The sequence below is a fragment of the Cetorhinus maximus genome, chromosome 18, assembly GCF_964194155.1.
Source record: "Cetorhinus maximus chromosome 18, sCetMax3.hap1.1, whole genome shotgun sequence".
Classification (NCBI taxonomy): domain Eukaryota; kingdom Metazoa; phylum Chordata; class Chondrichthyes; order Lamniformes; family Cetorhinidae; genus Cetorhinus; species Cetorhinus maximus.
The window spans coordinates 96361027-96376537 of NC_135896.1; the positions used below are offsets into that span (position 1 = coordinate 96361027).

General features: G+C 40.5%; 1 protein-coding gene across 2 annotated transcripts in view; it reads right to left on the reverse strand.

Moving 5' to 3' along the window:
- LOC144693381 (ryanodine receptor 3-like) overlaps nt 1-15511 on the reverse strand; it is a 337370-nt gene that overhangs the window by 73683 nt on the left and 248176 nt on the right. For both annotated transcript variants that reach the window (XM_078563242.1, XM_078563241.1), the window contains 6 exons: nt 14222-14462; nt 13561-13648; nt 11661-11753; nt 4727-4897; nt 4036-4095; nt 669-800 (listed from right to left, as the gene is read on the reverse strand). In XM_078563242.1, the coding sequence (XP_078419368.1) occupies nt 669-800; nt 4036-4095; nt 4727-4897; nt 11661-11753; nt 13561-13648; nt 14222-14462 (785 nt within the window). The remainder of the gene's footprint in view (nt 1-668; nt 801-4035; nt 4096-4726; nt 4898-11660; nt 11754-13560; nt 13649-14221; nt 14463-15511) is intronic.

Sequence of the window (15511 nt, forward strand, 5' to 3'; positions counted from 1 at the left end):
CCAACAGCTTCTGCTCTGAAACAATCCTGAGAAATGCCCAGCAAATCAATCATGTTTTTCCCTGAATTTGCCTAATACTGAGTAATATCAAACTTGTCTTCATTTAATTTATTCTTCCAAAGGCACATTAATCCTCTGAAGATGTTAACTCCAGTTCTGTAGCCCCATTGCATGTGGAGATCAGGCAAACAACAGTTTTCATTTATCCCGTTACCAAATTGTTCAAAGGCATATAGGAAGTCAAACAATAAGCAAAAGCGGCAGGTATGACCCTCAGCATATAAAAGCAATATTCCACCAGCTGGGTACTTGCAAGTTTCTATACAGCCAGAAGTGAAAAACCTTTTATTCTTTGAGATAGAAGAAATGATGTCTCATAGATTAAAAAGTGAACACTAAGAATTTTTGTTCAATAATGAAAGAATGAAAAATCCTTGTAATTTTATAATAGCTTACTGACTACCCAAGAGATCCACATTCCATCATCAGGCTTTCAGTTGCGGGAACCATCTGTAGTGGTTCAACATGCCTAAGGTTAAATTTCCATCCCATACAGCCGTATTCATGCTGGGCTAAGAGAGCAAGGTTTGTTCTTTTACACGGTATTGCAGTCTTTAGTACATAATCACGTTAATGATTGCAAATGCTTTGCTAGGAGTTCTGGTTACCTGTTCCAAATGAAAAACAGCGGCTGAAATCTTTTGCAGCCGTTCCACAACCTTCTGAGGATCCGTCCTCTCTTCTGGCCTGGCAATGTCTTTATATAAGTTAAGCTGCCATCTAACTGCTGGGTCATCAGACTGCACGGGAAATTGAAGAATTATTAATGCAACAATAAAATAGCAATAAGAATGAGACAAAAGCAGATTTCCTCCTGCATCAAATAGGAAATGATTCTGTCCTCATTTTATATAGTTTTAAACAATGGCTTGGCTGCTCGACAGTGTGGGCAAGCGTTGTTTCGAAATCAGAGAATTTCTACCCCATAAATTTACTGTGAAAAAGAACCATGTTTAATTTCCCGTCTTCTGAGACATTCCCCAAGGAGGTTTGAGCTATCTTTTGGTCATTTTGAAACAAGCAAACCGACAGTCTGAGGCTATCAGGGCTATGAAGCTAATGACAAGTTGATGAGATGTTTCCTCGTGGGAGGCCAGAGGCTCTTTGGCACATAGTGAGATATACGTCAAATTCCTAGCTAACTTTAACGGAAGCATCCCCCGTTTTCCTAAATGATGCCACTTCTGTTCCGTATGATAGGTGATTTCCTGGCCTGCTCGCTGCTTGTAGTATTTAACCCACATACGCTGGAGGAGGTTTTCTGTTCCTGCAACTAATAGGCTGCTCAATTCACCTCTGGCCTGTATCAAAGTGTCTTCTGTGTCCAGTTTCTAGTGCCTCTTTGCTCCAGGTCTCCATAGAATCAGAGAAACTGACAAAACAGAAGGGGGCAATTCTGTCCGCCTTGTTTGTGTTGGCTGCAAAACGGTTATCCAGCCGAATCATACTTCCCAGCTCTTAGACCATATTGTGTAGGTTACAGCACATCAAGTGCATGTCTAAGTACCTCTAAAATGCAGTGGGATTTTCTGTCTCCACCACCCTTTCAGGCAACAAGCTCCAGGTCCCATCACTTCTCTAGATTCAATTCCATTGGCCACTTTTCTGCCCACCTGACCAGTCCATTGATAAATTCCTGCAGGCTATATCCTTCTTCCTCATTACCAACCTCATGGTCAATTTTTATATCATCTGCAAATTTCTTAATCACGCACCCTACTTTGTAAGTCTCAATCATTGATAATTATACAGCAAGGGGCCTGGTACCGAGCCCTGTGGAACCCCACTGAAAACAGCCTTTCAGTCACAAAAACATCCGTTAACCATTACCCTTTCTTCCTGTCTCTGAGCTAAGCTGCTACATTCCCTTCGATCCTGGCAGATTTTACTTTTCTGGCTAGTCTTCCATGTGGGATCTTGCCAAAAGCCTCACTAAAATCCACATGGACTACATCAAACATGCCACCCTCATCACACCTCCTTGTTGCTTCCTCAAAGGTTTACCTGACACGACCTTTCCTTAATAACCACAAAGGGTTTACAATCCCTGGCGTCAAGGAAGATAACGATATAACTCCTTGTGAAGTCCATTTCCTAAAATAATTTTGGGAAGTATTGAGGAAACCTTCTGTGCATCAGGGCAGCGGCACCCTCAAAGCGGCCAGGAATTCAACTTCACCAGGGAGTGCTGCACTTAGATGACAGAGCCAGAGGTGGCATGGTAGGTTAGTAGGCTGGGGAGTCTCAGCTACATGGTCAGAGATGGCAATAACCATGATACAGCAGCCATTGCTTGCTTCTGAAATTCTATTCCACATTGCATTTTGCATTGGCTTTAATAGAGAGTAAGCTCCTTCTGTGTGGGATGCTTGGTTCATCATATATCTTGATAGGCTTAGCTCATTCTATAACCCTCGGTAATTTGACCAGCTTGCATTGGGTGCTCTGTGGCTGCTGGAAATAAATTAAGTTGGATTAAAAAAGGGGTTAAAGCTCTTCGCACAGTTATTGTGACTTCAAGGTGAGGGTAAAATGAGGAGGATGTTGCCATGGGGAAGTTAGTGATCAATGAACATTGAATATAGTGCTACACCCTCTCCGATAAATCCTTTATCAGGATACGGCAGCCACCCTCTCTGGGGTAGTCATTCAAGGGTGAAGGGGGGAATGCTTGACAATTGATAAGGCCACTCCTCAGCTCAGGGATGAGCTGTAGCTGCCGCTGGTTAACGTGCTCTGGTCCGAAGTGATGAGATGTAACTCCTGCAGAAATGACTTGCTTTCCTGTCCCGATGTGAAGAAAATCAGGATTCTTACTCGCTTGTCTGATTGGGTGATTCAGATTCTTGACATTCAGAGAGTTAATTTTGAATTCAGCCATAATAGTGGTTGAGATGCAGCATTACCATGTCTGCCTGTGCCCAGCACAGCAGCTTGCTGGGAATACTGTCTAAAATGGGGATGTTGCTCTATCACCAGGTTTGATTCTTTTCCCCCTTTACTGTTGTGGTCCCATGCCCACGGCAAATATGTTTCCTGGAGTTGATCATCCTGTTTGTGCCTGCACAGTACCATGTTTACGTCTTCCATTGCATTTATCTTCCCCTCTATCCCATTCCTACTCTATTTCGAGTTTGCAATCTACTTCCAGGGTGCAATTGTACGATCAAAAGAGGAACAGAATTAGCCTCAGTCTGGTCCTCAGTCTGTGCCTGTACTGGTGAGGATGGCTAGGCAATTTACATAACAGGGGAGATGGTGGCTTAGTGGTAATGTTACTGGACCAGTAATCCAGAGACCCTGGCTAAAGATCTGGGAAAATAGGTTCAAATTTCACCACGACAGTTGATGGAATTTAAATTCAAGTATCGGTGCTGGTGACCATGACAACTATCATCAATTGTTGTAAAAACCCACCTGGTTCACGAATGCCCTTTAGGGGAGGAAATCTGCTGTACTTAACTGGTGTGACCCATAGCAATATGATTGATTCTTAACTGCCCTCTAAAACGGTTTAGTAAGTCATTTCTAGGGCAATTAGGGATGGGCAACAAATGCTGGCTTTACCAGCGATGTCCATGTCCCATGAAAGAATAAATAAAGTGTGAGTTTCAGTTCACAGAAGTGTTGGTGGGCTGGAAACTGTCTTATTGCTGGGAGAAAGCTCTAATTGTAACAAAACAACTGACAGAGACTTTGAAACATGACTCATTTTTCTTTGAAGAGGACACTAGCTATGTTTACACTAAATATTGGACTTCAACTCTTTTAAAATGAAGGGACGTAGGTTAACCTAACAAGCAAAATGGAGATGGAATAAAAACAGCAAATGTTGGGAATACACATGCAGTATCTGAAAATCAAAACCCGACTAACATTTTAGAACTGTAAATGAAATAGGACTATTAATGTAGAAATTAAGACTGGGTATCATCTATAACCCAATCCTCAGAGATATGTACACTTTAACATTACCTTATCCTGTAAATGCATGTTACTTGTAAGGAATTCTTTAACTTCTTCATCTGTGTCTTTCTATTGGCAAAATAACACAATTGTAAGAAACACTACATTATAAGAATTCCAATAAAATACTGCAGTACCACAAATGAATTCACTGTTTAAAATGAAAATATACATTTCAAATTATTAAATTACACTCTCATATTTTTGAAATGGCACCAACATTGTGGTCAGCTCAGTTTATAAACGGTATGAGTACTTTTATAACATTTTGATTTAATTGCAGGAATCTATCTCCATTTCTAGGGATCATTTGCTACAACAGTAAAAAAAAAATATTCACTTCCTTTATTTCTGGTTAGAAAATTACAGCAAGACATACTAAGCAAAAGAGTTCCAAGCTCAGTAAATAATTAGATTAATGGTGTAAACTTAGGACACATTGTTTAGATGAGATGAAATTATAAACTGCATTTAATAAATTCTGTTCTATGAATATTTGATATTGATTTTGAGTACAAAGATGGGAAAAAAAAACAGTATTTAACTTTCATGAACATAAACTGAAACAGAATCCAAAACAAAACATTTGATGCAAGTTTGATAATCTGTCAACCTTGTTGATGCTACTGACTGATTAAGCTTATGAAAAGTTAATAAAGTTTGGAAGACACAATATTCAAAGAGAAAACTGGAACATTACCAGGCTGTATCTCTGTTTGGCCAATGAGATTAACTCTTGGTCTCCTGCAGTGCACATATTTAAACCAATCGGAAGCAACTTTTTAACGGCAGCCACAATCAGGGAGGTCTGTATTGAGTAGTAGTCACCTCTGCGCATTATTTTTTTCCTTTCTTGGCCTTGCCCTTCAGCCTAAAATAAATTAAATTGTGACAATGAGATATTTTGCAATAGTATTGTACATCAGCATAACTCTATTCAAAAATTGGGAACTTAAAAAAGGGATAATTCCGTGGGTAATGTGTTAGGGAAACAGGAAGATTTTAACAATCTGGCTCTGAGATGTACCCTGTGTTCTGAATTCCAGAAGTTCATAAAATTCAAAATGCTGTTAGAAAATACAAATTCAGCTTGTTTATACTATTCCACTCCTGACAGAAACTGCCTCTCAAGGACTGGCCTGTTCAATCATCAAGCAAGGTGCATATGAAGACACCCATCTGAAATGGATTTGTTTGCTGTGTGTCCATCATCTTTGGTAGATGGAAGGGGGCCGGATCACTATTCCCTCCAACCTCTCCTTTCTTCTCCAAATGGTGGGTCAAGCTAATACATGGACCCACGTGCAGCAATAGCCTATTGGCTGAGCAGCTATTCTTCATGAGTATGTTCAGACAGTGAATGCTTGCAAGATATTTAACTAAAGGTGCTTTAACATTGAGCTCACACTTATTTGATATCCACGTGCACACCAAGTCACTGAGATTGCGACCAGAAATGTCTGGCTGGTTTCGCCCTCTTTCCCTAGCCTGTATCATGCAAGTATAATAATTCTCATAATATTATTGTGATTTATTGTAAAAGTAGGTTAATAGTGGGGTTTGGATAGTTTCTCTGTATGTGTCTGTGTGTGTGGGATTTAACTGAATTGGAGACAGACGGTCTGGAGGTTTTTGATTCATCAAATGAAGCTAGGTTTGAATTGCTAAATACATAAACATGGCTGAAGTTTTAGAATGTGAAGTGAGGAGAATTTGCATTTTTTGATAAATCAGGGTAGTTTGAATTTCAAAGAGATGGTAGGATGTTACACCTAGAGAAGCTAGGCCATGCAGTGTATTTTTTTCCCCAAAGGTTACTAATAGCATTAGCACCATGAAAAGATTTATATTATGAGAAAAGTGAAGTTCCAAAGACATGTGGGAATAATGGAATTTGCATTAAAAGGGAGAAACATTTATAAAGGAGAAGAGGCTATGTGTCAGAGAGGAAGGCATTGTAAGATCTACCAGAAGGTCTCCAGTAGTTATGCATTAAGCTGCTATCTACAGAAACCGAAGCTGGGAAAAAACACTTTGAATTCTATTGTCCAGGGTATCATGTTAACTGGCTGGAATCTGTTTAAAATCTATTTGTTTTTTACTGTTGCTATAACGGGGGTGTAACGCTTAATAAGCCAAATTAATTAGGGGTTTTAGGAGTTATTATAGTAGTAATTTGTAGACCTATGCACGTGCTTGAAATCTTTTCTTTTGTTAATAAATGTTTAACTTAGTTTTAAAAAGTTTCTAAGTCTTGGTGAACTTATTACTACTGAATTCAAGGCACACAACCCGAAGTAAAATACAAATTGCAAAATCGTTGTGACTGCGTGATCAGGTTTCAATCGTGGATTTGATCCGCCTGGGACGCATCATCTGCCACATCATAACACCTGATACTGACTGTAGTGGTTGAAATGTTAGCAGCTAAATCAATATGGGCCATGGACCCAACCTGGGATTTCTTGGTCTGCATGGATCACTGTATTGAGCAATCAAACTGTGAAGCCTTATTTTACACGTCAATGTTTTCGGGAAACTTCAAAACATCAGGCTGAATGTGAAAGCTTTTATACATAGTTTGTATCTCTGTGTAACTGTCAGGAAACACTGTGGGAAATAAAACGTCTCTTTGAGCCAGGGAGTTGAAAGAAGTGACCTTTTCATTACGTCACTGGTTGATGATAATGTAATTTAATTGGGAATGGCTGATCATTCTGTAAACACAAATTTGGGGCTTGTCAGAATAAACTGATAGCACAACCACTTTAAACATATACCGAAAGGGAATGGATCAAAGTAACTGAGGAACTGCACAACTGACAGTATCACTCACAAGGATCGCTGCAATATAATTATGCATGTCTTTTGTGTGAATTAAGTAAAATATCAATTACAGAGCGATTATCTATTTGATTAAAAAGCAATTTTTCATTTAATTTCATTCAGCCAGAATGAAATATAAGGATGGCATTTCACTGATAATACTGTCACACTATACAATAGTATCATGAATATGATCCATAGAACGACATAGCACCAAACATGTATAAATGTTACACAACAGTGCAAGAAACACAAAGATGTTAAGACAAATGGAATGTATTGGTAAGCTGTGCTTATGATAGGTTAGCTGCACACTAGCTTTTATCTTAATATTACTAATTCTCATCTTATCTGAGTTTCTATTAGCTGTATGCTCTTGTTTCAAGTCAGCGCTTGCTGTAGCTATGAGCACCCGCAATACCTTTATATAGGAACAAGTCCAACTGTGGAATTTGTCAACCAATTAAAAATACGTATTGCCACCAAGCTGCTTGGAAAGCTGCTTGAACAGTGGTTAATTTTGACACTAAAGCTGCTTCCTGGAAGAAACCTATCTGAATGCCTCAGGACTGCAAAATTGATACCCAGAAGGAAAAACCAATAAAGCTTGGGAAATGACTGGTGCTGGTCCAAACTGGCCTTGTATTCCATAAAATGGGACTCCAGTTTTACTGCCCTAGAAGTAAAACTTTGGAAATGACTGGTGCTGGTCCAAGCTGGTCCTGATAACCACAAAATGGAACTCCAGTTTTACTGCTTTTTCCTTCTGGTACTGTTTAGAAGGTCATTTCGTCCATTGTCCCTGTGCTAGATCTTTGGTAGAGTTCTCCAACTAGTCCCACTCCCCTGCTTTTTCCCTGTAGCTTGCAAATGTTTCCCTTCAAGTTTATTTATCCAATTCCCTTTTGAAAGTTTCTGTTGAATCTGCTAACACCAGCCTTTCAGGCATTGCATTCTAGCTGATCGTAACTTGCTGCACAAAGAAGAATCTCCTCATCTCACTTCTGACGCTTCTCCAAATTGCATTAGATCGGTGCCCTCGGCTCCCCAGCCCCTTTTTTTGCCACTGGAAATTGTTTCTCCTTATTTACTCCATCAAAAATTGCATCATTTAGTTATGTTGCCATTCCTCATCACCCCTACTAAAATGTAACACTCCATACTTCTCTGTGTTAAATTTCTTCTGCCATGTGTCTGCTCATTTTTCCAGATCTCCATAATAATGTTACTATTATCCTCATTGTTACCTGCAGGGCTATGGGGAAAAAGGGCAGAGAGTGGGACTAGCTGAATTGCTCTTGTAGAGAGCTGGCACAGACAATGACGGGCTGAATGGCCTCCTTCTGCACTGTACCCATTGTATTATTCTATGATTAATGAGGCTCTTGCTATTCATGAGGCAAGTGCTTCTTGTGCCTAAGAGGGAGGCCCAGTTAAAGATGGGTGTGGATAGATGGCTATTTTAATCGCACCTTTGCCCAGTTCCCATCAGGTAAATTGAGTTAAACCACCTAACCCCGGCTTTTTTGTTCAGTCTCTCCTCTCTCGCCGGACTCCCAATGCCTCAATGGGTCTTCAAGCTCACAATGGTATCTAGAAGGGCACACCAGTCAGATCCCATGAAATCTCAAATTTCCTGCCACCCTGATGATGTGATTCGATGGAATTTTCAGCATGTCATCGAGCTAATGTCATCACTTTAGAACAGTACAATAACCCATATTCTATTTTACTCGCACCATTGCTTCTAGCTTTAAGTAAAGGGTTAAACCCAGTATTTATTTTCTTCATTAGTGTTCCCCAGCTTTATAACATGTACTGTACAACATGCAATGCACAACGTATTTTCTGGAAAAATTGAAGAACTGGTATTACTACAACACCAGTCAGGTGATATTAGATGGCTTCAGCTCCCGTTTTATTAAAAGTATTACTGTTTCATTTACCATGGAACAGTTCACAAAGTGCAATAAATAAACCATTGACTTTAAGGCAGTAATTCAATCTCATTCATTAATAAACAAACTGCTTGATTGAATTTACTGCCTTGTTACTTGCTGTCGATCTATTAGTTTCTATATATATAATTTGCGTAGAAGCTACGCTTTGAAAGCTATATTGTTGTTGTTTACGGCACATTCTTCTTGATAGCTGTATGATTTATGACAAGCGCAATTAGCCTTTTGCAGGGGTTTCAGACAATGAGCATAGCACAGTATGCAGGGACCTGCATGTGAATGTGATCATTTTATAAAACAACTGAAATTGCTAAGCCAGTTGTGGAGCTATTTGCATGATAACACAATCATGTACTCTGACCTTATGGTCAACTTGTATACACTGCTTTGAAGAAGAAAAATAAACACGAGAACGTTAGTAATAAGTTAAAACATTAAATAATTAAAACAATTAATAGAAAAACATTTCACACATTTTAACTTTATTATTGATCTGTGTTAAAAGCAAAAAGAGATTAAGAGTGTCACCTTGTCAGTTAATTGTGTATCAATCATGTATTACTGTTGGAAATTAATGCATAAGTTAACGGGTGAGACTCTAAGTGAACGATTTATAATACAGTTCCCATTCTGGTGACCTTCCTGTGTATAAGAGGTGACAATGTCAGCTTTTGGAAATTAGATTTTCCATTTTTGCACCTACACCATTTCCAGGTCAGATATAGGACAGGATATGAGCAGAAAAAAAGATCCTACAACAACACGTCTTAACCCCAACCACAGAAGCATTAATGTCTGAGTTAGTGTTTATTTTTTCATTCACTGTGCCTGCAATCCTTAGGGCCTCTCTCAGTAAGATTGCCAATTTTGAACTAATTTAGGGAAACTGGTACTGTGAAGCCATATAAGGAATTGGACTGAGATTGTCTAATTAGTGACAGGGAAGGCTTTTACTCTGTCCATTTACAGATTTGATCTCAGACCAAAAGATAAAAGGAAATATTGCTGAAAAGAGAGACATGTTACTTTAGTTTTTCATCTTGCACCCATCAGGACAAACACAAGAATGCCAAATTTCAAATGATGGTAACAATTTATACTATAGCAGAAAAGGGTACTTATTGGTTGGCAAGTCAACTCTGGTTGGTTGAAGTATTGCCATGGAGGAAGCAATGGGGAACTAGACGCTTCCCAAGCTTCTTTTCTTCTGTCATATAAATTGTTGTTTGAAATTTGGAATTCCTGCATTTGTCCGGATGAGTGCAAGATGAAAAGCTTCAGCAACATGGCTTTCTGTTCAGCAATATTAAAGTTCTGTACCACCAAGCAACTGTAAAATGAAATTTACTTTTACTAATACCTGTTGCTGCTCTGACATAGAAACAGCTACTTACTATCAATACTTATCTCTGATCTCAATCTGAATGACAAGTCACTGGCCTGTCCAACTACAATGTCCCATGTACTGCCTTATCTACATGGTTCAGTGCAACACTGGCCATGGCCGGGATTTTTTGGGCTCCGCCCGCCACTGGGATCTTCTGGTCCTGCTGAAAATCTAGTAGGCGACCTTAATTAAGTTTGGTTCGTAAATACAAACATTTTGTTTCCTATGAACACATTTGTATATTCTTTGAAATTTAAAGCCTGGAAGCTATTTCATTTAGTATCCATTAACATTTATTATCTATAAAAAGCAGCAAACCACAATGTTCTTTCAGCAACATTTAGTGAACATGCAATGCTCTGAAGTCAGTTTCCCATTAACAGATGAAGGAAACAACCTCCTTAAGAACCCCGAACATTACTTTGATACTAATTAATGAGCTCCTGACTAAGGATGATATTCTGCACACCAAATTAATATTGCTAACACTGATAGCTCTCTTTTTATAAACTTCAGTTGACGCACATCAACTTTCTTCCGGATGGAACTGAAGGTTCTAGCTCATGCTGGGATAAGGTCGGATGGGTCCCTGCAACTTTCCGTACAAAGCTAAGAGGCTCTTTTCCCCATATAAGCCCTGAGAATACTGATGGCTATTCAAACATGGAGGGTGCTAGAAGACTGATCCTGCACTCACCCAATGTTCGCAAATGCACTTTCTAACAGGGCCGTCGGGACTGGTAAGTCCTGACAAATTTTTTCCCTTTCTTGCTTGGGGGTTATGCCCAACTACAATGTCCCATGCACCGCCTTATCTTCATGGATCAGTGCAACACAGGCCATGGCCGAGATTTTCCGGCTCCGCCCACCACCGGAATCTTCCGGTCCCGCCGAAAGTCAATGGACGTTTGGCTGGTCACCGCCACGGCGAGGCTGGAAAATCCGGGCCCATGTCTTTCTAACAGGGGTGGGGGGGGGGAGAGTGCTGCCCCTCCCCCACCCACTGCCACCCCAACATCTGAGCTTTGGTACATCACTTAAGAAGCCATATTTTTTTTTTATCCGATTCAACCCTAATTTGAACAATAATTAAATTGCTGGTGTTGGCTTAGCAGTCCGATAAACCAGATGCTCAGTTTTTATTACCTTTCTCTTGCCAACATTTGTATTAATATAAACAGATCATTAGCTTGTCTCTTATTATGACACAGAACAAATAACTTCACATCAAAGCTTTGACTACAGTGAGTCATGGTAGCGTTAAATGGACGTATTCCACTCTGAGAGAATTTCTGGAAACCAATCTTATTGCCACAGTTATGCTTAACTCAATTTTCCATAGTTTCTTAATAAACACTTGGCAACCATATCATGACATTGTAAAAGTCCATCTGCGAAATACGTACTGTATTATGTCCAGTGTATATATCATGCAAGTTAAGCAACAAGTTATTGACATTTACCTTGGACATCTTGCTCTTATTATCTGCTATCAGGAAAGCCATGTTGTTGATTTCATTCTGAACCACAAAGTTCTGTTCCTCCCGCTTGAAATTCTGTAAAACAGATATTTGTATTGGGAGAAAGTTACACACAATAACTCTCTATTATACAGCTCTACTCTGCTAGCTGTGAATGTTTCTGAGTTGATAATCTCACAACGCTCATTGTGTTCTGTCCAATAACCTCATTCAATAATTGGTTCATAAGCATTTCCATGCGCTTTCCTCAGTCATCCATGTCTACAACCTGCTCACACCAGTCCTTGTCTACAGGGCAGGCTGAGTGGATGGTGGCATAGTGGTAATGTTGTTAGACAAGTGATCCAGAGACCCAGGCTAATGCTCTGGGGACATGGGTTCAAATCCCACCACAGTAGCTGGTGGCATTTAAAATTCAATAGTGAAATCTGGAATTGAAAGCAAGTCTCAGTAATGGTGACCATGAAACTATTCTTGGTTGTCAGGAACAACCCACCTGGTTCACTAATGTCAATGCCCTTTAGGGAAGGAAGTTGGCCATTCTTACCTTGTCTGGCCTCCATGTGACTCCAGGTCCACAGTAATGTGGTTGACTTTTAACTACCCTCTGAGTGCCCTGGCAAGCCACTCAGTTCTAGGGCAATTAGGGATGGGCAACAAATGCTGGCTTTGCCAGCGACACCCGCATACCATGAATGAATTTTTAAAAAAGCTATCACTGAAAATGCTTAAATTACATTAGTCTAATCGTCTCCTCTTTAAGAAATATACTGCTACAAAGGACTTTGGCAGACAAATGTCCCTAAGAAGCTCTGAGGAGCACATTAAAAACAAAAAAAACTGCAGATGCTGGAAACCTGGAAGAGAAAATGCTGGAAATAGGCAGCACTTGTGGAGGGTGGAATGTAGCTAATGTTTCCGGTCAATGACCTTTCATCAGAACCTCAAGGGGCAGAATTTAAATTCGGCGTGTGGGTGCACGCCCGACACGCCGGAAAGTAATATGAGGCACGGTGATGTCGGGCGTGCGTCCCGATGTCATCACGCTGTCTCGCGATATTTCATTCACCGGAGTCAGCTGCACGCCCGCCGATAATTGAAAGGCCTATTAAAGGCTATTAATGAACTAACTAACTTCAAATTTCCACTGCCCGTCCAACCTAACGGTTGGTGGGCGGGTGAAAAGGGCCTTTACACTTTTTAGGAAACCTTATCCACGAGCGGGCTGAGGTTTCCTAAAGCTAATACAAATTAAATAAAAACTTTCCTTTGACATTAAAAAACATGTCCCATCTCATGTGGCACAGTCACATGAGAGGACACGCTTCATTACATTTTTTATGTCTTTAATAATTTTTTTTTAAAAAGCGCCTCAATCTCCCTGAGGCACGGAGCTGAAGCTCGGGGAGACTGAAGTGCTCTTTCACGCGCATGCACAAACTGCGCACCAGGCCCACTCTCCCTCCTCCCCCCCCACCCCCCCAGCCCGCACAGGCAGCGCTCAGTGCTACCGCTCGCGATCCACACAATTGGCCCACTTGCGTGAAATCGTGGCGCAGAGCCGATTGGCTCCCTGACTGCCCCCCGCCAGCTCCCACTGAGCCCAGCCTGATGCATGTAAAATCCTGGCCAAGGTGTGTAGAAAGTGAGAGATCAATTTCTGGCGTGGTCATTGATACTGAGCAGGCAAGAGCAAATTAATAAACCCTGATATCGTGGCAAACAAAGATCACGAGGAGCAGGACGTGGGAATGCCAACTAAGAGCAGCTCTAATAAAACTCAATGCTCCAAAACCTGAAAACTCTTCTCTAAAGTGAAGAGTTCTTTCACTTTGGTGTATTTAAGTTTGTTTTTAGATGACTTTGTAAATTAATTCCTTACGTGTGATTTACACCACAGGATGAAAATCTCCCCCACCATATGGAAAAGCTCGTCAGCATCTGCATCTGGTTCCTTTAGCCATCTTGCCCTGGAAGAAAAAAGCATGGAACAGACTGTTTACATCCTGCTGCTAAAAAACTCCAAAATTTCTAAAAACAGCAGTAAAATAACCTCGAGAAAAACCAATTCAGTTTTAATCTCATCGCTTACATAAAAAAAAACATGATGTATTGAACAATCTAGGGCTGCAATCTTAGTCTTTGCATCTCAGTAAAGGCAAAATAGATTTTCCAAATTCATGTCACCACACGTACTCTGATATTCAAACTAGAACAAACATAGGTCTAATTTAGTTTTAATATCTTGTATTTTGCTTTGCTAATGATTCTCTCCATTCCATAAATGCTTTCCCTCTTGAAGGTTCTAGAGAGGTTGGATACACTCCACTACTTAACCCTGGTGGTCATCATCTGGGCCTTATCACTGACCATAATAAGTCACTGATCCTGCTATCCTCACCTACTGCATATCAAGTGAAATGTTTTATAATCAAGCAAAATCTGCTGTGTTGACTGTCTGCTACAGTTCCAAACAACATCGCCAAAAAAGTAAACAGTTTGCACAGGAACACGTCGCCTAAGAATCATATTGGTAATCTTGCCTGTTGTAATCTACGTAGCGGATCAAAATTGGGTAGAAAGAATAGAGATCTCGGCAGAGGACAGCAAACTCATCCAGAATTAGCAGCTCAGCCTCCTGGGTATCTGACTTGACTTCTGCTTTCATTTGTTCTTCCTCTAGTACAACCTTTATTGATTTCTTCTTCAGTTTCTCCAGGGTTGGTATGAATTGGTTTTTCAGAAGTTCAGGTTTAGCTTTGCTAATGATTGGCTGAGCATACACTGGAGAATATAAAAAGAAACGGTTAGTTAATGTGGTACGGCAACATGGGGTTAGTGATCTAATGATGGATGTACGTTGGGTGCTCAACTCCACATACAGCTGGATGCATCAAGCCTGCTTCACACCCACTGCCTAGCGTGGATACACAGTTGTCCAACACATAACACACTGAGAGTCACAATGTGTACAACATTGATTAGAGCACTTTTGGTTATGGTAATTGGGCCTGCTCCCGATAATGTGGCTGGACTACACAGAGTGAGCAAACTTTCAGTTGTTTAACTCCCACCACAAAATCTTGGCGCATACAAGATGAGCCTGTGGGAAAGTTTTTAACTCTTTTATCTTCATGGTCCTGACCTCCCGCTAATTTTTCTCTCGCACAATTTTTGATCCCTTCCATCTCCCGATCCCATCCCTACCACACACTAAAACCTCTTTCTTCTAGTCTTGTCATCAGGTTAATTTAAACCCTCCATTGGTCCTGATGCATGAGGAGGAAAACGTAAATACCACATGATCTGACTTTGATTACTGGGGTGAGGTCAGTTGATTGGTGCAACGATAGCAGAAAGAACAAGCTCTTTGTGGCCTTCCCAGGGCAAATGGAACATCAAGGCATTATGTTGAATAATTCCCTGAATAGATCCGCTCTTCCTGTTGTATGCCCACTGCTCTGAATTTTAATCTAGGCTGACTGATGATCTAATTAAACACCACAGATCTTTCCAGTCCAATACATGTTTCAGACGTGTAGACTGTACTGCAGCTGCTGGGTTCAGTCTGATGTGTAACTGATAGACCAGAGTTATACTGCAAACTACACAATAATGCTGGTTTTATGCAAAATTCCAAAGCTTCCTAAGCGGGTCAATGCCCCTCCTAAGACTTTTTGCTTTTTGCACCAGTCAGGAATTATATTCCAACATGCGCCAATTCAAAGTGTTGTGAGGGTTCAGGGTCTGACAGTGTTTGACTTTAGTGGAAGTGACAGCCTTGTCTCAGTGGTCACACTTATACTTCTGAGGCAGCAGGTTGTGGCTGCAAG